General features: G+C 36.5%; 2 protein-coding genes across 6 annotated transcripts in view; one reads left to right on the top strand and one right to left on the bottom strand.

Annotated features, from left to right (window-relative positions):
- LOC121295466 (inactive ubiquitin carboxyl-terminal hydrolase 53-like) overlaps positions 1-14117 on the top strand; it is a 74225-nt gene extending 60108 nt beyond the window's left edge. For 4 of the 5 annotated variants that reach the window (XM_041220104.1, XM_041220139.1, XM_041220129.1 and 1 more), the window contains 4 exons: positions 8864-8930; positions 11043-11239; positions 12898-12995; positions 13680-14117. In XM_041220104.1, the coding sequence (XP_041076038.1) occupies positions 8864-8930; positions 11043-11239; positions 12898-12974 (341 nt within the window). In that variant the 3' untranslated portion in view covers positions 12975-12995; positions 13680-14117. The remainder of the gene's footprint in view (positions 1-8863; positions 8931-11042; positions 11240-12897; positions 12996-13679) is intronic. The other variant, XM_041220122.1, reaches the window with a different exon arrangement.
- Positions 14118-19918: 5801 nt separating this feature from the next.
- LOC121327891 (fatty acid-binding protein, intestinal-like) lies at positions 19919-21708 on the bottom strand. The gene is made up of 3 exons (XM_041272205.1): positions 21501-21708; positions 20640-20747; positions 19919-20279 (listed from the first exon to the last, which is right to left on the bottom strand). The coding sequence occupies exons 1-3, from the start codon at positions 21693-21695 to the stop codon at positions 20229-20231; spliced, it is 354 nt and encodes a 117-aa protein (XP_041128139.1). The 5' UTR covers positions 21696-21708; the 3' UTR covers positions 19919-20228.
- Positions 21709-22672: the final 964 nt, after the last annotated feature.

The following is a 22672-nucleotide window of genomic DNA, read 5'->3' on the forward strand; positions in this document are numbered from 1 at the left end:
AGGGAGTGCTACTGTAACTAATGTTTTTAAATCTATTATAAGTCAACTAGCTTAACCAATGATAGGATTTAAAACGTCAGTAATGGAAAACTTGCAGCACAGCATGTTAAATACACTGCAATCCAAAAGTATTGTCCCAGTACTGCACCAATACTGCAGAATATGGTACTGAGAAACAAATACCCTGAAAGGAGAGATAGTAAAGGGTTCATTGACTGGTCTGTTGCAGCCCTCGACCCCATAGGCCTATGGAGTGCTATCAGTAGTGTGCATTGGCCCAGCGGAAGAGAGCAGATAACTGTACTAGTGAATGGTGTACTGTCGTCGGTAGTGTGCAGTGGTCTGCTCAATGTGGATATTGGTCTTTGAGTGTTAAGACGGTTTAGATGGAGCCGAGATTGTGGCGGCTTTAGCAGAGAATGTCTAACTGAAAATATCTAACTGAAAGCTCGACAGTGTAGAATAAATACTGATCCAGCTCTTGGTGGTGGTGTGGACATGTCTTGAGTGTAGCATTGAAATCTTTTCAGTTGATTGTTTATTTGGTAAAAGACCTGAATGTTACTGTTTAAACTATGTGGAAATGGTTATCTTCTATTATTTGCTTTCGAATGTTTGGAAAGAGTGTGGTGCCTAATGGTAGAGTCTGAATGAGAACCAAAAGCAATTGCTGATTCTAAATTGTACTCGGTTGCATCTTTCGGTTGCATCTCCTGGTTGCTGTGCAGGGAGGAGACGGTGACCGTGAATGGAGAGGTGGGCGGTGCTGCCGCCAGTCCTGAAGCTCTGGGCGAGCGAGTTTGCGGTAGTGCGCTTGAGAAGCAGGCAGCATGGTGTAGCAGGAATAAAAAGGTACAATAAATATTGAACAACGCCATAGTATCACAATGTTGATATTGTTGTTTTTTAAAAGTTAGGCGAGTGGCCGATCCTTATAAAATAGCTGGCGAGGGTGTTTTGATCTCCGTAATGCGGGGGCAGCAGGTCTGGTTACTGGGAGAAGTCTGCATTAGAAGTAGACTGTACTGAGTTTCTATTGAAGAAATTAATAAGTTATTAATTAATTGTTGAGAGAATCTGCATGGAGGTTTCCCAATCTGAATAGGAGTTGGTTCATACTGAAAATTATCGTATTCGCTCGAGTAAAGATGTAAGAGTAAGAAACAGATGGTAAGTTTACTAAAACAGAACACAAAATGTAACTCCTGAAATCGAAACTGCTGTTAGAGTGCACTTCAGGCGTTAGTTTTCCTAAATATATGTATTAGATATCCTGACGACATATGAGCGGCACTTCTACCTAGAACCCCCAGACCCGTCATTTTGACGTGTATTACAATACAGTACGTTTTTTTTCAGTTTTTTTGTATAGCCTACAATAGTATTATTTTAGTATACAATCACAATTTTCTTCATAGCCCACACAGAAGTATGTATTTCAATGGAATGTGTGGTCTGGCTGAAATTCAATGAAACTGCTTCTGTGTTTTAGGTGACAGCTCCTGGATGTAAAAAAAACCCTGTGATTTTAATTTATTTTATAGAGAGAGAGAGAGAGAATGTTACAGAATCTGGCAATGGGTGCAACAAGGATGTGCCCACAACAATGCCAGTGGAGGTGCACTGTTTCCACAGGAGCACTCTGTTGCAGGGTCACACTGTAATAATCAGCCCTTAGCCTATAACAGCCAACTATATTCTTTCCCAGAAATTAGAACTAGTTACTGTGTCAAAGTCGAATATCGAAAATGTTTAAGTACAGAAGGATTGATTAACAGCGAAAAAAAAAAAAAAATTGCACTATTTGTTTAACACAAGAAAAACTATTTGCACTCCAATAAGGACATGGAAATCAAGCTCGCAAAAAAAACTAAACAAACTTCCACAGGCAAGCGCATGCAATTCAATGCAACAAAAACCACAACAAACAATTCATTCAGAATGAATAATATTAACTGGAGAGCGTACATTTAAACTTCATCCTTCATGAATTAAATGAACGTAAGGTTGCAATGTTCCGTTTGTTTAAAGCAATCGTCCAGTACAACAAAAACAAAAAAATACAAGACACAGGATATACGCTCGATAGCAAAAAAATATGCGCATTTAAAAAATAATATCCAAGTTAGCCGTCCAGCAAGAAAAATGAGTAAACTGTGTTTACCTCACCCATTTGAGAGAAGTGTATCAATGAGATCTTCTGAGTTTCAGCATCCAAATTAAATCGTCATTCTTCATTAGTTTGTAATCCACAAGGGAAAGACAGGCACGGCAATGCAGGTACACAGCAGCAGTGCAGTGAATCATAAAAGCATGTTCAGAGAAACAGAGCAACTCCTTTCTCTCTTAACTAAGCTAACCTGATCTTACCCGAACTTTCTTTCTTTTCAAGTGCTACTACAAACTATTGATAAAGAAAAATAGCAGTGAGCAAGCCTCAAAACTAGGCAGTCCCTCCCAGCAGACCTGCAGGTGCGTTGCCAAGTACTGTAATATGAACTTCCCTCGCGCACTGAATGCATACCTGCACAGAGCTGCCCTGGGTCTTAAACCCTGCTAGGCTTAGGACCAAGGGCAGCTCTATGCAGGTATGCACAAATTTTTGTGCAGAGAATTGGTTGCAGCGTATGCAAGAAAGCAAAACATTAGATTGAAATTTCGTTCTGTTTGATATTTTATTTTAAAACACTGAAACTCAAAATCAATTATTGTAAGGTGACATTGGGTTTATGTTGGGAAATATTTTTAAGAAAAATAAAAAACTGAAATATCTTGCTTGCATAAGTATTCAACCCCTGTGCTGTTGAAGCTCCCAGTTTGCACCAATGAAATAGCCCTAACGAGGACACAGTTACCTTACCATTGGCCTCCACCTGTGAACCATTAAAGTTGCTGTCACATTTTCTGGATAAAAAACCCACTCTTGAAGGATCATTGGTAAGGCTGTGAATCTGAAGGAAAATGAAGACCAAAGAGCATTCTACAGAAGTTAGAGATAAAGTAATACAAATGCATAGATTAGGGAAAGGGTACAAAATAATATCCAAGTGTTTGGATATCCCAGTGAGCACAGTTGGATTAATAATCAGGAAGTGGAAGCTGCATCACACCACCCAGGCACTGCCAAGAAAAGGCCGTCCCTTAAAACTCAGCGCTCAAACAAGAAGGAGACTTGTGAGAGAAGCCACAGAGGCCAACAATCACTTTGAAGGAGCTACAGATTTCAGTGGCTGGGAGTGGAGTAATGGTGCACCAGTCAACCATATCAAGAGCTCTGCATAACACTGGCCTGTATGGGAGGGTGGCAAGAAAGAAGCCGTTACTCAAAAAGTACCATCTGAAAGCACGTCTGGAGTTTGCCAGAAAGCATGAGAGTGACCCAGCTGCGATGTGGGAAAAGGTTTTGTGGTCAGATGAGACCAAGATAGAGCTTTTTGGCCAAAACTTAAAGCACTATTTGTGGAGCAAACCTAACACTGCCTATGCCTCAGGACACACCATCCCTACAGTGAAGTATGGTGGTGGCAGAATCATGCTGTGGGGATGCTTCTCATCAGCAGGGACTGGGCATCTTGTTACAACTAAAGGAAGAATGGATGGAGCAAAATACAGGAAAATACTGCAAGAGAATCTGCGTCAGTCCGCTAAAAAACTGAAGCTTGGGAGGAAATTCACTTTTCAGCAGGACAATGATCCCAAGCACAAGGCCAAAGCAACATTGTAGTGGCTCAAGAACAAAAAGGTGAATGTCCTACAGCGGCCCAGTCAAAGTCCTGATCTCAATCCCATTGAGAATCTGTGGCACTATTTGAAAATTGCGGTCCACAAGCGTCGTCCAACCAACCTGATCAACCTGTAGCAAATCTGCCAAGAAGAATGGGCCAAAATTACTCCAATACTGTGTGCAAAGCTGGTACATACTTACCCAAAAAGACTTAAAGCTGTTATTGCAGTGAAAGGTGGCTCTACCAAATATTAATGTGTGGGGGTTGAATACTTATGCAAGCAAGATATTTCAGTTTTTTATTTTTCTTAAAAATATTTCCCAACATAAAACCAATGTCACCTTACAATAATTGATTTTGAGTTTAAGTGCTTTAAAGTAAAATACCGAACAGAACGAAATTTCAATGTACCATTTGTAATTCAGTAATATGAGAGAATTGGTCAGGGGTCTGAATACTTTTGCAAGGCACTGTATATATAATTTTTTTTTAACAATACTTTAAAAAAAAAAAAAAACAACGGTAACAGGAATATGCTTCCCCATTTCATTTTAACATGTATAAAAAAAAAAAATAATAATCTGAACACTGAAATTTTGTTTTTCAAAATAAATGTTCTGGTTGTAAATTGAGAATGTTACAACATCCTTTTCGTTAATGTCTATTTAAGCACAGGTGTGGTGTTGGTATTACAAGATGTACATTAAAAGATTAGAAGGATCGTTCTGCATTTACACTGTTGACAGCTTAAGCTCCTCGGGAATGATTGCAAGAGTTGCAAATCGGAGTTCATGCTTCTGCTGAAATGCAAACCGCCCTTTCTTTAGGCTTTGCATTATCAAGTGTATGCAGAAGTGTATTTTCTGCACAAAAAGCTTTGTTAATTTTGAAGTTTGTTTCTCTTTAAAGTGTCTCCCTCTGCTTTCATGGAATTGTTTGGGATATTGTTCTGCTGGTTGCTTAGAACTTAATTTCACCCCTTTTTTTTTTTTAATAGTTCTGTGACAGTATTCACCTTTATTTGACGTTTGCTAACCGCTTTCACTTTGCACTGAAACCAATTCTAAAGTGAACTGCTCCTTTCCTGTTTTCACGCTGAGTCGAATCAAATGTGAAAATTTGCAGGTTCCGTGACCACTGTGCAAAATCAAACTCCTAGACATAATACATAACACGCATCTACAAGCGGGATTGTGACTGGTGGTGTGCTTTCTGATTGTGGTTTTCTGCAAATGTTGACATCTCATGAATGTTGTGCATTATAGAGACAGTGTTCAGGATGAGCCATTTGCAGACGTAAGATTTTTTTTTTTTTTTTTGCATTTTGCATTTTGCTTACATTTTCCATTTTTTTTTTTGTAAAACAGTCTGTAGTTTTTGTTAACCACATTGTTTTAAAGCAAACATATACACAGAGACAGTGTGCTAGTGATGACTAGGAGTGAAGTTTAAAAAAAAAAGGAGAAATAAACCAGCTGTGATTGTTCACAGCTACAGGAAAGCCTGTAGTTATTGATGTCCTATAATCACTCTTCAGGTGCTGTTGTTGGCAGTGGTTTACTCAATAAAGGAATTATAAAAGATTGCAAATGGAGAACCTAAAGGTATAGTTATGATTTTTTATTAAGTTATAAAATGGAGGAATATAGCCCTATTTACACTTGCATTTTTATATCGGTATCGTTGCGGAACAATATTGCAACGTTTGTTCACACTGGAGTTTATACTGCATTATACTGGTATAACCATATCAATACGAAACACAGTCAAGAGCACGTTTCTTACCGGTGTAGTGTTATTTTTCAGGTACACGGATAAAAAGTGGTACGCAGTGCACTGTGCTTGCTCGCGCATGCCTGAAGAACTTCTAAACAACATCTGCTTAGAAAACACGGAAATGTCCATTCAAATCTGGTACATTATGCCATTTTCGGTCTTTTTCATCTTTTTAAAATTTATCATATGTTTCCACCATTAAGAAAATAGTATGCACATTTTTATCATGTGCATAGGTCTTGTACTTTTTTTCGTCATGAAATAAGGTATAATTAATGGTAAATGTACCTCCTGTTTGACAACAGGAAAACACAGCACATCACAATTGATTGCACCTGTACCAAAATCTCACAGCGTATCACCTTCAGTGTGACAACGGATCACGTTCTAACTTTGCGCGGACAAGTTTTGGTACGCGTACCACATTCTGACAATGTACCACTTTATAACACCACACAGTTACAGTTGCGATGCGACTCACAACAGATCAAATGTGGACAGGTAGATCGGGACAACAACTGAATTGATGAGTCTGAGGCATGCGGAGCACACTCACACCAAAGATATGTTACCAGGATTCTCAACTCCGCCTTTACTTCCATCCTGCTTGTTTTATTAATTATTATTATTATTATTTTTTTTATATCTTTACAGATGTTACAATAGTAAATGATCGATGTGACATTTCATTTAATGTTTAAAAACATATAAAAACTGATGGCTAATACCAGTAAATCCAAGTTTTGTCATTGTGTGAAACAGTCATTTCTGTTTTAAGGCGCGGGCCCTATCTCTGGTACTGTATTCAGAAAATTGCATTTTTCATATATGGTATGTCATCACTACCACAAGTTTTTTTTGTCAAGACACACTGGGCAAGAGTAAAATAGAGACTTCACAAGTTTTTATATGTTTTTAAACATCGCTAAAATAAGCTCAAAACAGCTCTCTGTTGACTCCAATAGAACATCTTCTCTTGAGCTCTCTATATATCCCACAACCCTTTGCACTGTATGTGACAGAGGTCCTCATAGAGAATCAGTGGAGTTGAGTATTTTGGTGTAATGTAGAATATTTTTGATGGAAGTGTATCGATATCAACAGGCTTAAACGTGGACAGCTGTATCACTCCAGTATCGCTCTTGTACTGGTGTTGAGAAGTGAGTTAGGACAGAAAGTGGTATCATATCAGTATATTCTAAACCGAAACAAATTTTACCAATATTGATCCTATACAGGTGTGAGGGCTCAGCAGTAATTACTATACAGCTGTTTTAAACAGCTGAGAACCATTGGGCTAGACAGCTAAGGGGAGAGAACAGTTAAATGCAGTATCCTTAATGATTGTTAACTATCCAAGTGGGATTGTACATGTTTATAATCTACAAAAGCAGCACTCCCTCGTGTACTTATCTTGGATTACTTTTGGGATGAGTCAGTTGAATCTGGATATTGAACCTTTTAATTTAAAACATGCAAACTAAATTACAGTTGACAATTCAGAAGCTATTGGAGTTGACCCTCCTATGCCTAGTAAACACATTTCTTTCATTAATATTTATTTTCTGTAATTTAAAAAAAAAAAAAAAGTGTTTAATTTAAAATGAAGAAAATATGCATTCATGTTATCTGATTCACTTCAGTGCCAAGTTTAAATAATTTGGCTGCAAAAAATAACCGTGAACATCCTGTCATGTTTGTCTAGACAAAAATGCATGAACAAAAATATTGTTAGTCACCCAAGCCTTTTAACAGGACAGTTAAATGAGAAGTATACAAGATTTCTGTGAAATATTACATAATAGTTTACACGTTTAAATAAGAATGTTAGATTAAACTTTATAGGGTTTGAAATGTTCATGTGCGTGAATTTCAGGTTTATATCATTTTCAATCAGTTTGCATTGCAATACATTTGGCTTTATTGTTTTGGTTACTGTATCTCTTCTTGTCTGGCATAAATAATTTCCAAAGCTGCAACATATTGTAGAAATATATTTTCTTATATTGTACATACCCAGAAATGCAGCTTTTCCTGTTTGCTGTCCTTGTGTTGGAAATAGTTTTCATTTTTTAAATAGTTTTAGTCTGATTCAGGACACAATGTTTTTACTGTGTCCATAAAACAGCACCAAACAATCACAGGCATATAAATGCAATGACATGTTTTCATTTTTTTTTAAGCTGTGATGTTGCTGGAGGCAGTAAGCGCGGTCTTACTAGTGTTAGCACGTAACTAATATGAGTGCAGCTTGTAAGTAGAGTGGCTGTGATTCGCTCTCCTCTGATCAGAAGGAGATTTTACACTTCCTTTTTAATTCTGTCATCAGGATTGTTATTCATTTGTACATAAAAGGACATTTGTATATAGGTCCTGTAGCTCAATACTGCACATAGCTTGATGAACTTGGAAACCAGATTCAATTCTGAACTTAATGATATATTACAGCAGCTAAAACTAATTTTACTGTACCACCTTTATTTGTTAAAGGTTTTTGCCATAGTTATTCTAGTTAGTATTGTCTAGACTGTGCTTACAGTGCCTTTCCAGAGGCACCAGTCTCATGTGTTAACCGAAAACTAAACAGGAAGCAGGTACACACGTTTCCTTTAGCCTTTCAAGGGAAACTTTCATGAAATCATTCAAACTAGGGGACCGGCTTTAGAGACCTGTACACAAGCAGCATAGCAAAGCTGAGCGTGTCGAACATTAAGGGCCATCCGGTGGAAAATATACTGGACGATGAACTGAAAAGGAGTCATACTCCAGACCTATCACATATTCCAAGAATGGATTGTAAACGTATAGCGAGGTGAGGTCTGACTGTTGTGATGCATGCAGCGGCACTACGTTCATGACATGCTTTACTGTGGCAGTTAATGTGCTTATGCCCATATAAGTGGCATCACAAGGATCTAAGGCATGCAGAGTTTAATAGGATACCATTTGTGTGGCTTAATTCTCAGTGGAGTATGACATAATCATGTGTGATTTAGTGGAGTTGTATATCACGTCCTGATTTAGTAGGTGATGGTTACTTTCCACTTGTTTGTTTGTTTAATGTGTGATATGCATTCAATTTTTTTTTTTGTTTTTCAAGACCAGGGAGAAATGTTTTATGTATGTATGTATGTATGTATTTTTGCCTGACGTACACTATCGTATTTTCCTTCAGATCTCAATTTGATCATGTTAATTGTAAATACCTTGTGATTTCTTTTCTGGTATTGCAAGAGACTCATTGGGTGTAATGAACTACAACTGTGACTTTTTTTTTTTTTTTTGGTGGTTAGCAAAGCAGTCTTTCTGAAATTGTAAACCCATCAGCCCAAAAAATAACATATTTATTATTTTCTTTTTAGGTGCATCGGAGAAGGATTACAATCCTCAAGATATATACTTGCAGAAACCTAGTCCTTGCTCGCAAAGGTAATAATGGGGAGTATCTTTGGCACTTGATCTCAGAGAATGGATTGACTATTCTTATTGGTATTTCTTTAGTTGATAAACTACTTATACATACAAAATAGTAGAAAATGGTACATTTGCTAGGTGAAATATATGCCATAGAGTGGGTTTGGAATTTTTGATATAGAAACGTACATTTAATCGAAAGTGAATAATCTTCATTGAAATGACCTTTTTGATTCATACCTCATACAATAATACTACCTGAGTGTGAGTTGGCAGTAGAACTGGAACTTTAAAATGACAGTAGCTACCTTTTTAGTGGACCCAGTAACATCCGATACATTACATTATAAACAGGGTTATGCATCATTTGCTAGATCTCAGTGAAAACATTTAACGAGTTAGAGAAATACACGTCCAGCACTGATATTTCAATGTATAAAGCACAATAAAATAACATTTATTTAACACCATTATGAGAAACACTAAGCGTTCTTGTGAGGGCAGGTTATAGGTAATTGTCATTCCGCTGTCACTCGGCCTCACAGTAGTGCTTTTCCTACGTGAACCAGTTTGCATGAATTCTGAATAGCCCTCTTTAAATAGGGAGTGAGTTTTGCATATTCCTGTTTGAGGCTTTTCCATTGTATGTTTAGATATGTCATGAATCCAAATACTGCTGCTGAGTAGTTCATTAAAATAGGGCTCTCCATATGTCTAATCATGTCCATGTATTTCTCTCTAAAAATATACAAAAGACCAGAGAGGGCCCTATTTTTAGTGGGGGGTGTAATGATTAATTGCGTATTGATGAACCAATTAATTGTGTATTTCTTGCGTCTTAATTGCGTATTTCTTTACATGACATATCACAGGGGGTTTCATGCCAGGGGTACTTCTAAGGGTCATAGGTACGCAGGACAACTCAGAAATGCACAAAAAATTATATGAAAGTCAAAGAAAATAATGTATTATCACTTAACCATTGTGGATAAATATTTCATTTTAGAAATTTACAGTCTGACTATAGTTTCAAAATGACCATCCACCTGTATGCATGTGTGATTTCAGTTGAGCGTTTTTTCTCTGATTTATTATTAGTTGTGGCTGCATTTCAGTAGCAGCAACAGCAGCTGGTGGAATTGTTTTCGGTGTTTCATAGAGTACATCCAGATTTATCATGTGTATCATTTTTCGGGTCAAATGTATCAGTTGCTTACTTGCAAAAGAAAAGTGAAGGAAGAAAACACAAACGAGTACAGAAAGAGCAAAGCGATAGAATGGCTTTAATAAAGTTTATCATTGTTCATTATTGGAGTTTTAATTTGAGGTTCGTGTTTTTGATGTTGTAAACATTTTGAATGACACACAGTTGTGCTGAGATGGAAAGTATAAGGTAAAGCAATAAACATTTACAGTGCAAACTATTTTGGATTGTTTATAATAACTTTGAATAGAAAGTGATTCACAAATAGGGTCTTTTGATTCTGTGAATCCAAAGACTTGTAATTAAAAGTTTTAATAATTACTGTTTGGTATTCTATCCTAAATCAGCAGATTGGCAGTCGCAAACTATACATTATGTATTAAATAAGTGGGGGAAACATTTGTTAATTTGTTAATCTGATTATTCTGCCAATTTTACTGCAACTGTGGTACTGTTTACTAAAGCAAAAAATATAAAGGGTTCTTGAGTTGAAACTTTCAGGCAAAAGGGGTGAAGTTTTAAAAAAAGGTTTAAAACCACCGATATGTCATATCGTTATAGAGGTATGTAATGTTTATATCGTTATACAAGACCGAAACTACAACATAGCTCCCCGTACTACACCAAATGGTTCTTGAATGAAGTGTTTTATAGTTCTTATGAATGCATACTCCCCCTATCATTTTATTTTGTTTTGTCTTTTAACTAAATAGTCTGTCATTTAAATAATACATGTCTAATACATGTATTTACCTATTTAACTGTACCAGCTTCTGATAATGTTGTCACTGTTTGAAATCTCGGAAGAATAATGTGAAACAAAAAATACATGGCCTGGTCACTGCTGTGAGGGGGGGGGGGGGGGGGGGGGAACTTTTTTAAAACTTTTTTGTGTAATCATGTATTTATTATTATTCCTTCAGAAGACATGCATTCAGAAAAAGTGCTGAACATACTGGAAGGACCTTTTCCTCTCCTGCGGATCCAGTGTTCTTGGAAGAAATACGATCAGAAGGGGAAAGTGATGGAAGTTATAAATATAGCAACACCTCACACCTGCAGAAAAGAAGCAGCACAGATTGGAACAGTGCAGATGTGCCATCAGACTCTGAGTACACAGGTAGTGATAAAAATGAAACTGCAAGTCCTACTTTGCCACTGAAGTCTGTTGTGACTTCTTCACTAGCTTTTGGACATCCCCAGCATAAGGACATAAGGACTGTTGTGCCTAGAACTGATGCTACATATACAGTATGTAGTGTGCCTAGCAGCCACTCAGAGTTCAGTCCAGTTAAGATGCATGAAGGACAAATTGCCACTTATAGTTTACACAAGAATGAGAACTATGATGTGTCACATTCCCTCTATCACAATGTTGGGCCACCGCTGCCTCCAAAGAAATATGCACAAAAAACATGGGTGTATTCTAAAGATAGGAGGTCAGTATTCAACACAAAACCATCATCAGTAGACCCTTTACAAACTAATCCTTCTGACACGTCCAAAATTTTAAGAACACCTCCGCAGAAATATAAGTTTGAAGATAGGCGCCTATTAAACCACAAATGGTCTGAGGTGACAGTACAACCGAAGCAATCTAAATCTGGGTTTTCCGGTCAGGAGAGGTTGGATTTGTCTGAAACTGTCACCGACAACAAACCAAAACCCACTGCCAATTCTAATGGATCAAGTGAAGGTGTTCTGCCGACTACGTATTTTTCTGTAGACAGCTGTATGACGGACACTTACAAGACAAAATACCATCATCAGAAGTCCCTGCTGTACATGAAAGATGGCAGTGCCCGGGTTGGAGGAGAGCAAAACTTTTCTAGTGAGAGTGGATTAGGCGATGAGAGCCACCCATATCGTCATGAGCATCAAGAAACAGGTAGAAGAGGCGACTCTGACACCCAGCCACATGTGTTCAATGGCATTTGTTCTAATATTATTTTAGCTATTGTACAGTGGCAGTGGGCCCTACTCTTGTGCATGACAGAGAACCAGTTCCACACCTTCTGAATTTCACCAACTTATAACTGTTTTGTTTCATAATTAATTTAAAACTTGCCATTGGTCTAACTATAATGTCTGTTTTTATTGCATGTAAAATAGGTTGGTCAGATTTATAATGAAACCATTGTATTATTTACTCTTTATTGTTAAACCAGTGGTGCAGATAACAAATAACTTTTAGTTTATGAAACAGTGTTTCATAAACACCCTTGAATTTAGAAGCAGTCCAAATTTCTCACTATCAGTTTAAGGAAAAAATAAATAAAACTATGCATTTACAAAGATACAACCTCAATTATGCAATTCTGGCCATCTGCTGTCACACAGAGCATTACATTTATGTGCTGCTTCTCATTTTCAGTTGTGATTACTCACAACTGTTTTTCTCCTTTTTTGTGGATTGTGATATTGCTTGGCATGTTGAAAAATACGGGGGTCTCATCAGCATTTCCGATCTGTCCAGGCTGGTACTGTTTATTATTACTCAGCCTAATAACGAAACACTGAAATTGTAAAAGCTTTCGAATTCCTTCAGAAGCTAATGACGCTTATTTGAAAATACCTGCCTGTATGTCATGGATGATTCAAGATCAGGCAGTGATGTTCTTGTTTGCAGTGAAGTCTTTTGTTTTAATACACTCATCGCTAGACTTGAATTTAAGATGTAGGACATTTTTGAGAAGAAAGATTGATTTCTTAAATTCAAAGGAATATGGTACTTTTCACACAAGTCAGTTTCCTTAATGGGATGTATTTTATTTTTAGGCTATGCAATGAACAAACCAACTGCAAAATGGAATCCAGTGACTCCTAGAGGAATGAACGAACAGGGCTATTTGTAAGGGGGACTGGACTTTTAAAAGGTAGTAACAACTAAAAGTAATTCTTTAGTTTTTCCGTGGTTTTCTCCATGTGATCCCAGAGATCTTCACATACCCATTGCTGTCATGCTGCCCTGCATAGACCTGTGTCTTCAACTTTAAGGAATGTAAAAGAAGAGGAAAGGTCCATGCAAGTTATTTTGATTTCAGTGTGAGGCAAAGTATAGTGTCATTTTGAGGTGCAATTTATAAGTATTTACCGTGAAAACATTCAACCAGAAACTATCCCATCCATACATGACAATAAAGACACAGAATAAAGCCAATATATACAGCACACCATTAAAGTAATGTTTGGACAAGATTGCACTTGACAATCCTTTAGCACAGTTCCGATATTTTGGATGGGACTATATTTTAATTAGAACGATAGTTCAAAGCTTTCATTGAAGGGATGGTTTATGCTCCTTACAATATGTAAATATTTAAACAGATGGCTTACAAAATATTAGAAAAATTGAAAAAGGAAAACACTTGGTTTTAGAATGAATAATGTGAGATGTTTGGATAGATGACTTACAAAGTTACTTTGTTTTTTTCATGGTTTTATTACACAATGCAAATAGAAACAGTATTGTAGAACACCAGAGCATTCAACAGTTACTTTTCTAACAATTTTTTTTTCATAATTTGCTATTCTGAACCTTTCTGTTTTATTTCTTTCAGGTAAAACAATACATGGAGGGAATTGAAAACAAGAGGAGTGTTGCTATTAACCATTTCATGTCAGAAACTAATTATTTTTTTATTATTATTATTGTTAACCATCATTTATTTGTAAAACAAACATTAGTCTTCCAGAATAGCTGACAATAGTTGACGTCATTGCATTTTCTGTGGCTGTATCTCTTTGCTTGAAGAAAACATTTGTTAAAAATGTTTTCCCAGTAGAGGGCAGTGAAATACCTTCTATTGCAAAGCCCCAAGCAAAACAAAATATATTACAGGAATGTTTGAAAACGTGTAAGACAAGCACTTCCATAAATTGCATTCCTACATTTTGTAGTGGCTTAAACCATTTTAATGTGCTTGAGTTATTCGGTAGCAACATTTTACTTTTACTTTTTTTAATTTTTTTTTTTTTTTTATACATTGACAGAATTATGAACGTTAAAGGGAAAATAATGTATTTAAAACTTCAGTTTGTCAAAGTGCTTTGTCTAACACACAAGTTGCAAATAACAGTAGCTGTGACCTTTTTATATATGTTGTATTAATAACTATTCATAATATTTATTTTGTTGTCAATATCTCAGCAATAACACAATTTTATTTCTATACAATAATTCTATACAATGTGCTGAAAAGATACTGTTTCCATTAATTTATTAACACACTAGTAAAACATACTGACTGAGCACTAAAATATAAATAGAGAATTACTTTATTTTTCTCCCAGTGATTGCAAGAACTTAAACCTTATTTTATTGCATACTACCAAAATGTCCTGTTCCATTGATAAGAGAGACTTAATGTTCTAGATTGAACTTTGTTTGAACTTATATAGTGTGTGTTTGTGTGTGTGTGTGTGTGTGTGTGTGTGTGTATATATATATATATAATATATATATATATATATATATATATATATATATATATATATATATATATATATATATATATATATATATATGTGTGTGTGTGTGTGTGTGTGTGTATGTATGTATGTATGTATGTGTGTATTATATATATATATATATATATATATATATATATATATATATATATATATATATATATATATATATATATATATATATATATATATGATTATAGTATATATATGTAGATGTTGAAAACATGAAACGCATTTGAAATTGCTAGCATTATCTAATAGGTAACCAAAACACTTTTTTAACCTGTGGTATACTATATATTTAGCTAGTCAGTGCTCATAGATTTAATTTATAAATAGCTAAGCTGTTCCACAGTGCCTTTCTATTTTTATATGTAAAATGATGGAGCTGTAAAAAAAAGTCAGATTCTTTGTGCAATATGAACGATTTCTGAAGTTTTATAACATGACTACAATTTGTTTTGTACATTTGAATAACACTTGAAATTGAATAAATAACATTCAGTACTCTGGGAGTGTTCTATTTTATAAAGGCTTTTCAAATTATAATTGGTAACATTAACATCAGTACTTTTTAAATTATTTTTGCATAGTAAAGAATTTCACTAAGTGTGGAGGGAGTTAGGGTGGGTTAGAGAGATCTTGTGTAAATATACACAAGTGTAGTTGAATGGTTTCATATTTACTGCACAATCTTATGATGTTTAATCATGATACAGGAACATTCACTAAAGATGTGCTTTTTTATTGAAGATTTACATGCTATAATTGCCACATTTGTCATTATATAGCGTGAGAGATAAAGCCAAGATTGGTGCAACCTTGCATTTCTTCAAAACTAAAAACCGTCAGGTGATTTTACTGACATTCTTGGTCCTGCATCATGCCAGACTGTCAGTGCTTTGAATATGATCCTGACAAACCCTGTTCCAAATGTATGGGATCATTTTCATGAAACTGTTGCACTTTGCATGAACATGAAGCAAAAGCTGGGCCAAGATAAGGAGAGAGAGAGAGAATCATTCATTCGAGATTATGTGATTGTTTAAAACCTGATCACATGACCAAGACTAAATACAATTATTGCTCCTGTGACGCTGCTTACAGTCTATAATTGTTTTACAAACTCCCTCAAATTAAATCATCATGCTGAGCGTCCTTCCTCTCTACACACAACAAAACAAAATGGCAGGCAACAGAAAATGAATTTACAAAACTTACTACAAAACAAAGATGCTACAAACATTAAAATCGTCATAAAACTTTGCTTTCAATGTTTACCGACTTCCTAAAATTCAAACAAATCCAACACAACACTCAGCCAACTCCAATGCCGCATTGAGAAAGTCAGGAGGACAGTTCTTTGCCAAATAAACTTTAATAACATTACTTTCTTGATGGATTCAGTAAACAAATATGGACTGCAGACCTTGACTCAGAGTGGGAAAGTAAAGGCCCCGTGGGCAGAACTACAGTTACCTCCAGGGGCCTGCGTTTTTGGGCATTGCTGGTAGCTATAGGGGTACAAGTGGGGCATCTTCCAAACGTGGTGTCTGCCTTGTGGGTTCGACCCCACGACTTCCTGTGACACTAATACTGCAATTTTTGCAGGACCTATTCGACAAGGGGAAATCCTGCTCTATATTTAATGTCAATCTGACAGCTATTTTAAGGGAGCATGTTAAGATCGACTCAGTCTCCCCAGGAGCTCACTTCCTGGCAAGACAATATTTGAAAGGGGCTTGGCGCCTTTAACCGCCTATGAAGGATATTGTCCCTCAATGGAGGTTAAACGTGGTGCTTAATGCACTCATGAAGCCTCAATTTGAGCCCCTGCATTCAGCTGAGCTGAAATTTTATCATTTAAAACCAGCTATCTTGCTTGTTATCACCTTCACAAAGTGGGTGAGTGAGATGCAGGCATTCTTTATTATGAAAGCCTGCTTAATTTTTATAGAGGTCAGGACAAAAGTCACACTCCGTACCAATCCTTTATTCTTGCTGAATATTATCTTGGTGTTTTATGTCATCCAGTCTGTGGAATCGGAGGCTTTCCATCCACCTCCTATCCAGTCTGACAGGGAGCAACAGCTCCGTACGCTCTGCCCAGTTCAGGCCCTGCCAAATTTTTTTTTGTCTGTTATGGGGTTAATTTCCATGGTCAAGCCCTAAATAAGTAATGGCTGTCCAAGTGGATAACAGACATGGTCAGGACTGCCTATGAACTGGCCAACTAGCTCCTTCAAGAAAAGCTCACTGCCCATTCCACCAGGGGCCTTGCAACTTTGTGGGCCTTATTCCAGCGTGCATCTATCAAGGACATATGCAATTCAGCAGTGTGGGCTCCTCCCCATAACTTCAATTAACCCCACCCCTGCCAAACTTATAAAAGCACATCACCCACACTATTTAGACTAGCAGGGCTTCTGCTCTCTCACACTCAGGCATTCAAAGTTTAACCACCCAGCTGCCCATTTATTTTGGCAATTTCCATGTTAAAAATGTTTGGGGGGTTTTTTGCAGACTTTTCATTCTTAGCCCTCAAATAAGCAATTTGGACAGTTTTCAAAACTATTTCTCTCTCTCTCTCTCTCTCTCTCTCTCTCTCTCTCTCTCTCTCTCTCTCTCTCTCTCTCTCTATATATATATATATATATATATATATATATATATATATATATATTTATTTTTTTTTACACACTATATTATTGTGATTGTGATAAATGGAAATAAACTATTTCAATAGAACTTAAATAGCAAAATAACAGCAATGTGTTTACAATTGTAGCATTATAATACAGATCACAACATAGCATTTTTTTTTTTTCCAATGTCAGGATTGTAATAGCATTATAATACTTGTACAGATATATCACTTTTTAGAAATCATTTTTTGTGTGATAAATTTCAAAGCAGACGCACTTAAAATACTAATGTCTTTGTCTAGCACAAATACATCAGAAAACTTGCATTGCAAATTTTCAATCATGTCATTTACTGCATCTTCCCCAGTTTTAGGCACAGGTGTATAGCGCTGTTATATGAATTATTATCTGTGAAGTATATGCACAATAAATAAATAGGTTATTATATAGTTTTATATTTTGTCTGGTGGTCAACTCCATCTTAGAGAGTACTTTGCTTGTTTCCTTAGGGGTGTTCTTGGTAACAGGTAACAATAAAGGTAACAATCTTATAGCAGCTGTCCTACATAGTAATACTTTTAAATCAATAGAATATATAAAAAATAAGCCCAGTGGAATTTGGACTTTTTAAAAGCTTTTTGATTATTATTTAGTTTTTTTAGTAAATGTAACAAATTTTCACAGAACAACCGTTCATTCGGGCCACTGTCAGTCACCTACCTGAACACAGAAGACATCTGAGCTGTGTTTACCATTATAGCTACGTACTTAGTTTGAAAAAATAGGGCACTAAGGCAACTAAAGAAGCAGTTTGTTATATTTTATTTGGCTCAGTGTATTAAAGAAATTCAACGTTACAGTGAAAAATCAAGTACTCAGTACAGACAATTTAATTTGAATCCAATTTAATTTCATATACAACCCACTTTTAAGTTAAATACTGTATAGCAAAACCAATGCCATGTCTTGGACCTCTTACTTGCTCTTCTCTCTCCTCTACACTCACCTTTGTCAAACACTTCTACTTTCACTCTATCATTCAGTCTTCTACCAACAACCCCGTAAACTTTTCTCTACTTTCTCCTCCCTCCTTAGCACCCCTTCCCTCCACTTTCCTCTATCTCGGCTGACAATTTTTCCTCCTTTTCCTCAATTCACAGACATCCGCAAATTCTTCATTACCTTGCCTCTTTCCGCACCCACCTCCTGTCCTCTGCTCACTCACTCCCCATCAACCTCTGCAACCCCTACTAATCTACTATCCTTCTCACCCCTCTCAAACTGATTTTTGCTCCCTGCTCCAAAGCCATAAACCCACCACATGTGCTCTGGAGACCCTCTCCACTCACCTTTTCCAGACTGCTGCCCCATGCTCTACTCCCTTTCATTTCCTCTTTTCAAAATCTCTCTGCTCTCAGGATGTTTCTCCTCTGCCTTCAAACAGGCCTTCATCACCACCATCTTAAAAAAACCCTCACTGGATCCTTCATTCCTCCAGAACTACCATCCTGTCTCCCTTCTCCCTTTCCTCTCTAAAACCCTCTAGTGAGTGGTACATCATCAGCTCTCTGCTTTCTTGTCAAAACATTTTCTGCTGAACCCCCTCCAATCAGGTTTTTGCCCAGCACACTCCACTGAAACTGCTCTTCTCTCACCAGCTCTCTACTCTCTGTCCTAATTCTCCTTGACCTCTCTATTCTCCTGTCATCCCACACTAACCTGGGACTCTCCAGTACTGCTCTTGCCTGGTTCTCCTCCTACTCCGATTGTACATACTGGGTGTCCTGGCATGGATCTCCCTCTGTCTCTTGAGCTCATTCTACAGGTCCCACAAATCTCAGTCCTTGGACCCCTCCTACACTTGCTCCCTGGGTCCCCAGATCTCCTCCTATGGCTTCTCGTATCATTTCTATGCAGATGATGCCCAGATCTTCCTCTCCTTTCTCCCCACTGCTCCCACATCTCCTCCCATATCTCACTTCTCCAAATCAGATGTCCTTTTCTCCTCTTTCTTCCTTCCCTACCACTGATCTCTCTATCTCTATTCCTCTTGAATCCACCACCGGAATTTAAGAAGTGAAATAGAATAGGCTATGTTGTGTTGCTGGTTTCTCTCTCTCTCTCTGTGTTTCCTCCACTGTACGGACATTGTGTGTGTGGGGAGTTGGGGATGGGGTTGGTTTTAGACTGATGTGTTTTACTTTTATTATTGCTGTTACTGTGCTCTGTAAAAAATGATTAATCCCTCCTTGTTGGGTAGCAGCGGTGTTGCATTTGTGCTTTACAAAATAAATCCCATTAATGTGAGCAATTCTGAGAGGAGTGGTAAATTGTGTAACGACTTTAAAATGGCTAAATAGTGATCTAGCGGCCGTGAGGTTTCTCTGGCGACTTCCTGCTTTGTGGAGTTGGCAAGAGTGACCACAGCATTTTGTAACATTGTGTACCAGAACAATAACTAGAGGCAGTCCAAATACAAATACATATGCAAAAACAACTGCAGACAATTTAAGTAGATTTATGCCGAATATCTTACGTTTTTAGTATTCACATTAATAATGGCTTATAAAAATCTAATGCTTCAATCCCCATGCAACAGGATTCCAACCTGGAGTCTTTTTTTTACTGCTTTACCTTCTGTGTAGTGTATTAAATATATTGGGGGAGGAATAAAAAAAAAACATGCATGATGCATGTACCTCCATAAACACTTTTTGCAATTCCAAGGTTGTGATTGTGATTAACTTAATTTAATTGAGAGAATAATATAGACAATGCAAAAGAACAAACAGAATACCTTGTATTTATTTAAAATTGCAGAAATATCAAAAACCTTTAGTGCAAACAGTTTAAGCATTACACTGCAAATGTTACCAAATAGAGGAGTATAAAAAAACAGCATATTCTTATACATATTCATATTCACTCGGTGTGCTTTGGAATAAGTAAGCTGGTTTCTCTCGTTATTATACTCTTTGTTGAAAAAACAGATCTCTAAGCCCTTTTGAAAATTCTTTTGGCATCAACTCCATCATAATGGTAGGTCTGTAAACGATACAGAAAAAATATAAAAGAAATGTTAAACTTAAGATAGATTTTCCTAATAATTAGATACAGACATGTCAAAGCACTGGTTATTGTTAGTGTTATTGATATGGTTTTTATATATGCATTTTTTAAGTGTAGGTTGACCGGTGCCCATCCAAGTATTTTATATATATATATATAATATTTTTTTTTTAAATAGCATTAAAGCAGTGCTTAACATGTTCGGCTGTAACTCATAGGGGCCTACCATCTAAGCCACTTACCAGCAAAACATTTAAAACGTGAGGTAACTTGTACAGCACTTGCACAGAAGGCTTTCATTTTCTAAATTAACTGAAGAATTAAAATGGACTTTACCTGGACAAGCTCGTCAGAAATGATTTCTCGGACCGTGAGGAGTTCCTTGCCGTTGTCTTTTCTGTTGAATTTACCAACTAACTTATCTCCCTCCGCGGTCCATGTGCCCTGAGACAAAAATCCAGTAGGTATGAGTATGCTTTTTAAAGTGGCCCTTTACTACATGGTAACAACAATAACAACAGAAAACAAACAACACTTAATGAGCCAAATGAAAACAGGTTCATGCATTTGCAGTAGAAAACATTAAATACAAATTGTAAAGTGTGTATTTTGTCATTTTGTGATTGTAGTTAAGGAGGCTGCAGTTTACCAGAGCATAGCTGGAGGGTCGTCTAGATGCTAATAATATCTGACTGGCACTGGGAGGCAGCATGTTGTCATGTGTGTAAATAGTGAGTTATTACTTGATACAATTAACTACCCCAAGCGTGCTTCAATATTTAAGTAACGGAGCTGTGGGTCTGTAGTGTAGACACAATTCCTCATACTGATCCAGCAGTAAAGGCAACCTATGAAGAATGATTCAAATCCATACATCGCGTGTGTACATGAAGAATACTTCACTCTAAACACGTGTAATTCACTGTTGAGGATAAATACGTCTTACTAAAACTACAGAAACTACTACTGAAAATCAATTGCCTTAAATGCTATGAAATACTAAACACTTTCAAATTCACTCTTCATTTTATTATCCGGTTTATTTTCACTGTTACAGTCAACACTCACAGTTCAGCCAGAGCTGTAGTCCTGTAGGCTGGTAATGATTGTATATTAATTACTTTCTATGAAATTAATACTGGCTACCTAAGAAGATATGTACAGTATATGTTAATAAATGAAAAGAAAAATTCTTACCCCGATCTCTGTTCCATCAGCTAAGCTGTATTCAAAGGCAACTCCAAGGGTGAATACAATTTCTATAGTGCGAAAGGCACTGGATTCATTGATAATGAACTTGTCTCCATTTTGCTTGATGGTGACTTTCAAGTTGTCATGGGCTGCCAGCTTCCTCTTCACCACATTGACACCTGTCAATGAATCATTCACCATTTTCAAGACTCAAATGCCAAAATATAAAAATGTAGTTTGAAAAGTAAAACATTTATATGAAGATGTTTGTACTAAATTGCATTAGTAGCTCCTGTTATTGTGTGAGTTTCAAAATTCTAAGCTTAGCAAGCATTTACTAATAGATATTGACAGATTATCTGTGATACTAACTGTGAGATTTTCTACACCTGTGTAAATTTGTGAAGGCTGACTATTTAAAGTATTCATCAGTGTAGCACTTCTCTATTTAAAATAATACAAAGTAACTGAAGAGTTCAACAAAATAAACTTACACTTAATATTATTTATATTACGATTATTTTACATTAGAAAATAAAAAAAAAACTGGGTTTACCCATCTGTTCCATAAACTTGTCATAGTTGTCATTTCTGTCAACTTTCCAGGTGCCGTTGAATGCCATGTTTCTAACTGGAGTGAGTTTCTGCAATGAGTGTACAGCCAGTCCAGCAGACTTATCTTATAAACCATGGCTTGTAATAATGTCAGTGTGTTATCTAACTGATAATCTCAATGGTGATGTGGCTGTTTAAAGCTCAAGACAAATTACTTTGTCAAGGTTTTCCTAAGATTTATAAATGCATATATTACAGTACTGCAGTGGACAAGTTCACCTACAGTTGCAACTTTTGCATAGGTACTGTAAGTTTTCCATTAAAGAGTACAACAAACTTAGTAAAATACCTGAATATTAAACTGGTTGTAGCTCAAAAAATTGCACACTTCCTTTTTCTTCCAAGTTCTCAAATGTGCTGTTTCAAAAAATATATATGATAGCACAAACATGTATTTTTATACTACTACACTAGATAAAAGAAAGTTCTTGGTTTGCTTGAGCTGTTGCACTTACGCTTCCTGGATGATTTCACCTCAGCAGTGGGGTCAAAGAATCTTACTGGTCAGTTATTTGGCGAGGCAGCTAGGTGGTTACAGACAGGAAAAAAAAAGACCCTGAAGG

Source organism: Polyodon spathula, chromosome 2 (genome assembly GCF_017654505.1).
Source record: "Polyodon spathula isolate WHYD16114869_AA chromosome 2, ASM1765450v1, whole genome shotgun sequence".
Lineage (NCBI taxonomy): Eukaryota > Metazoa > Chordata > Actinopteri > Acipenseriformes > Polyodontidae > Polyodon > Polyodon spathula.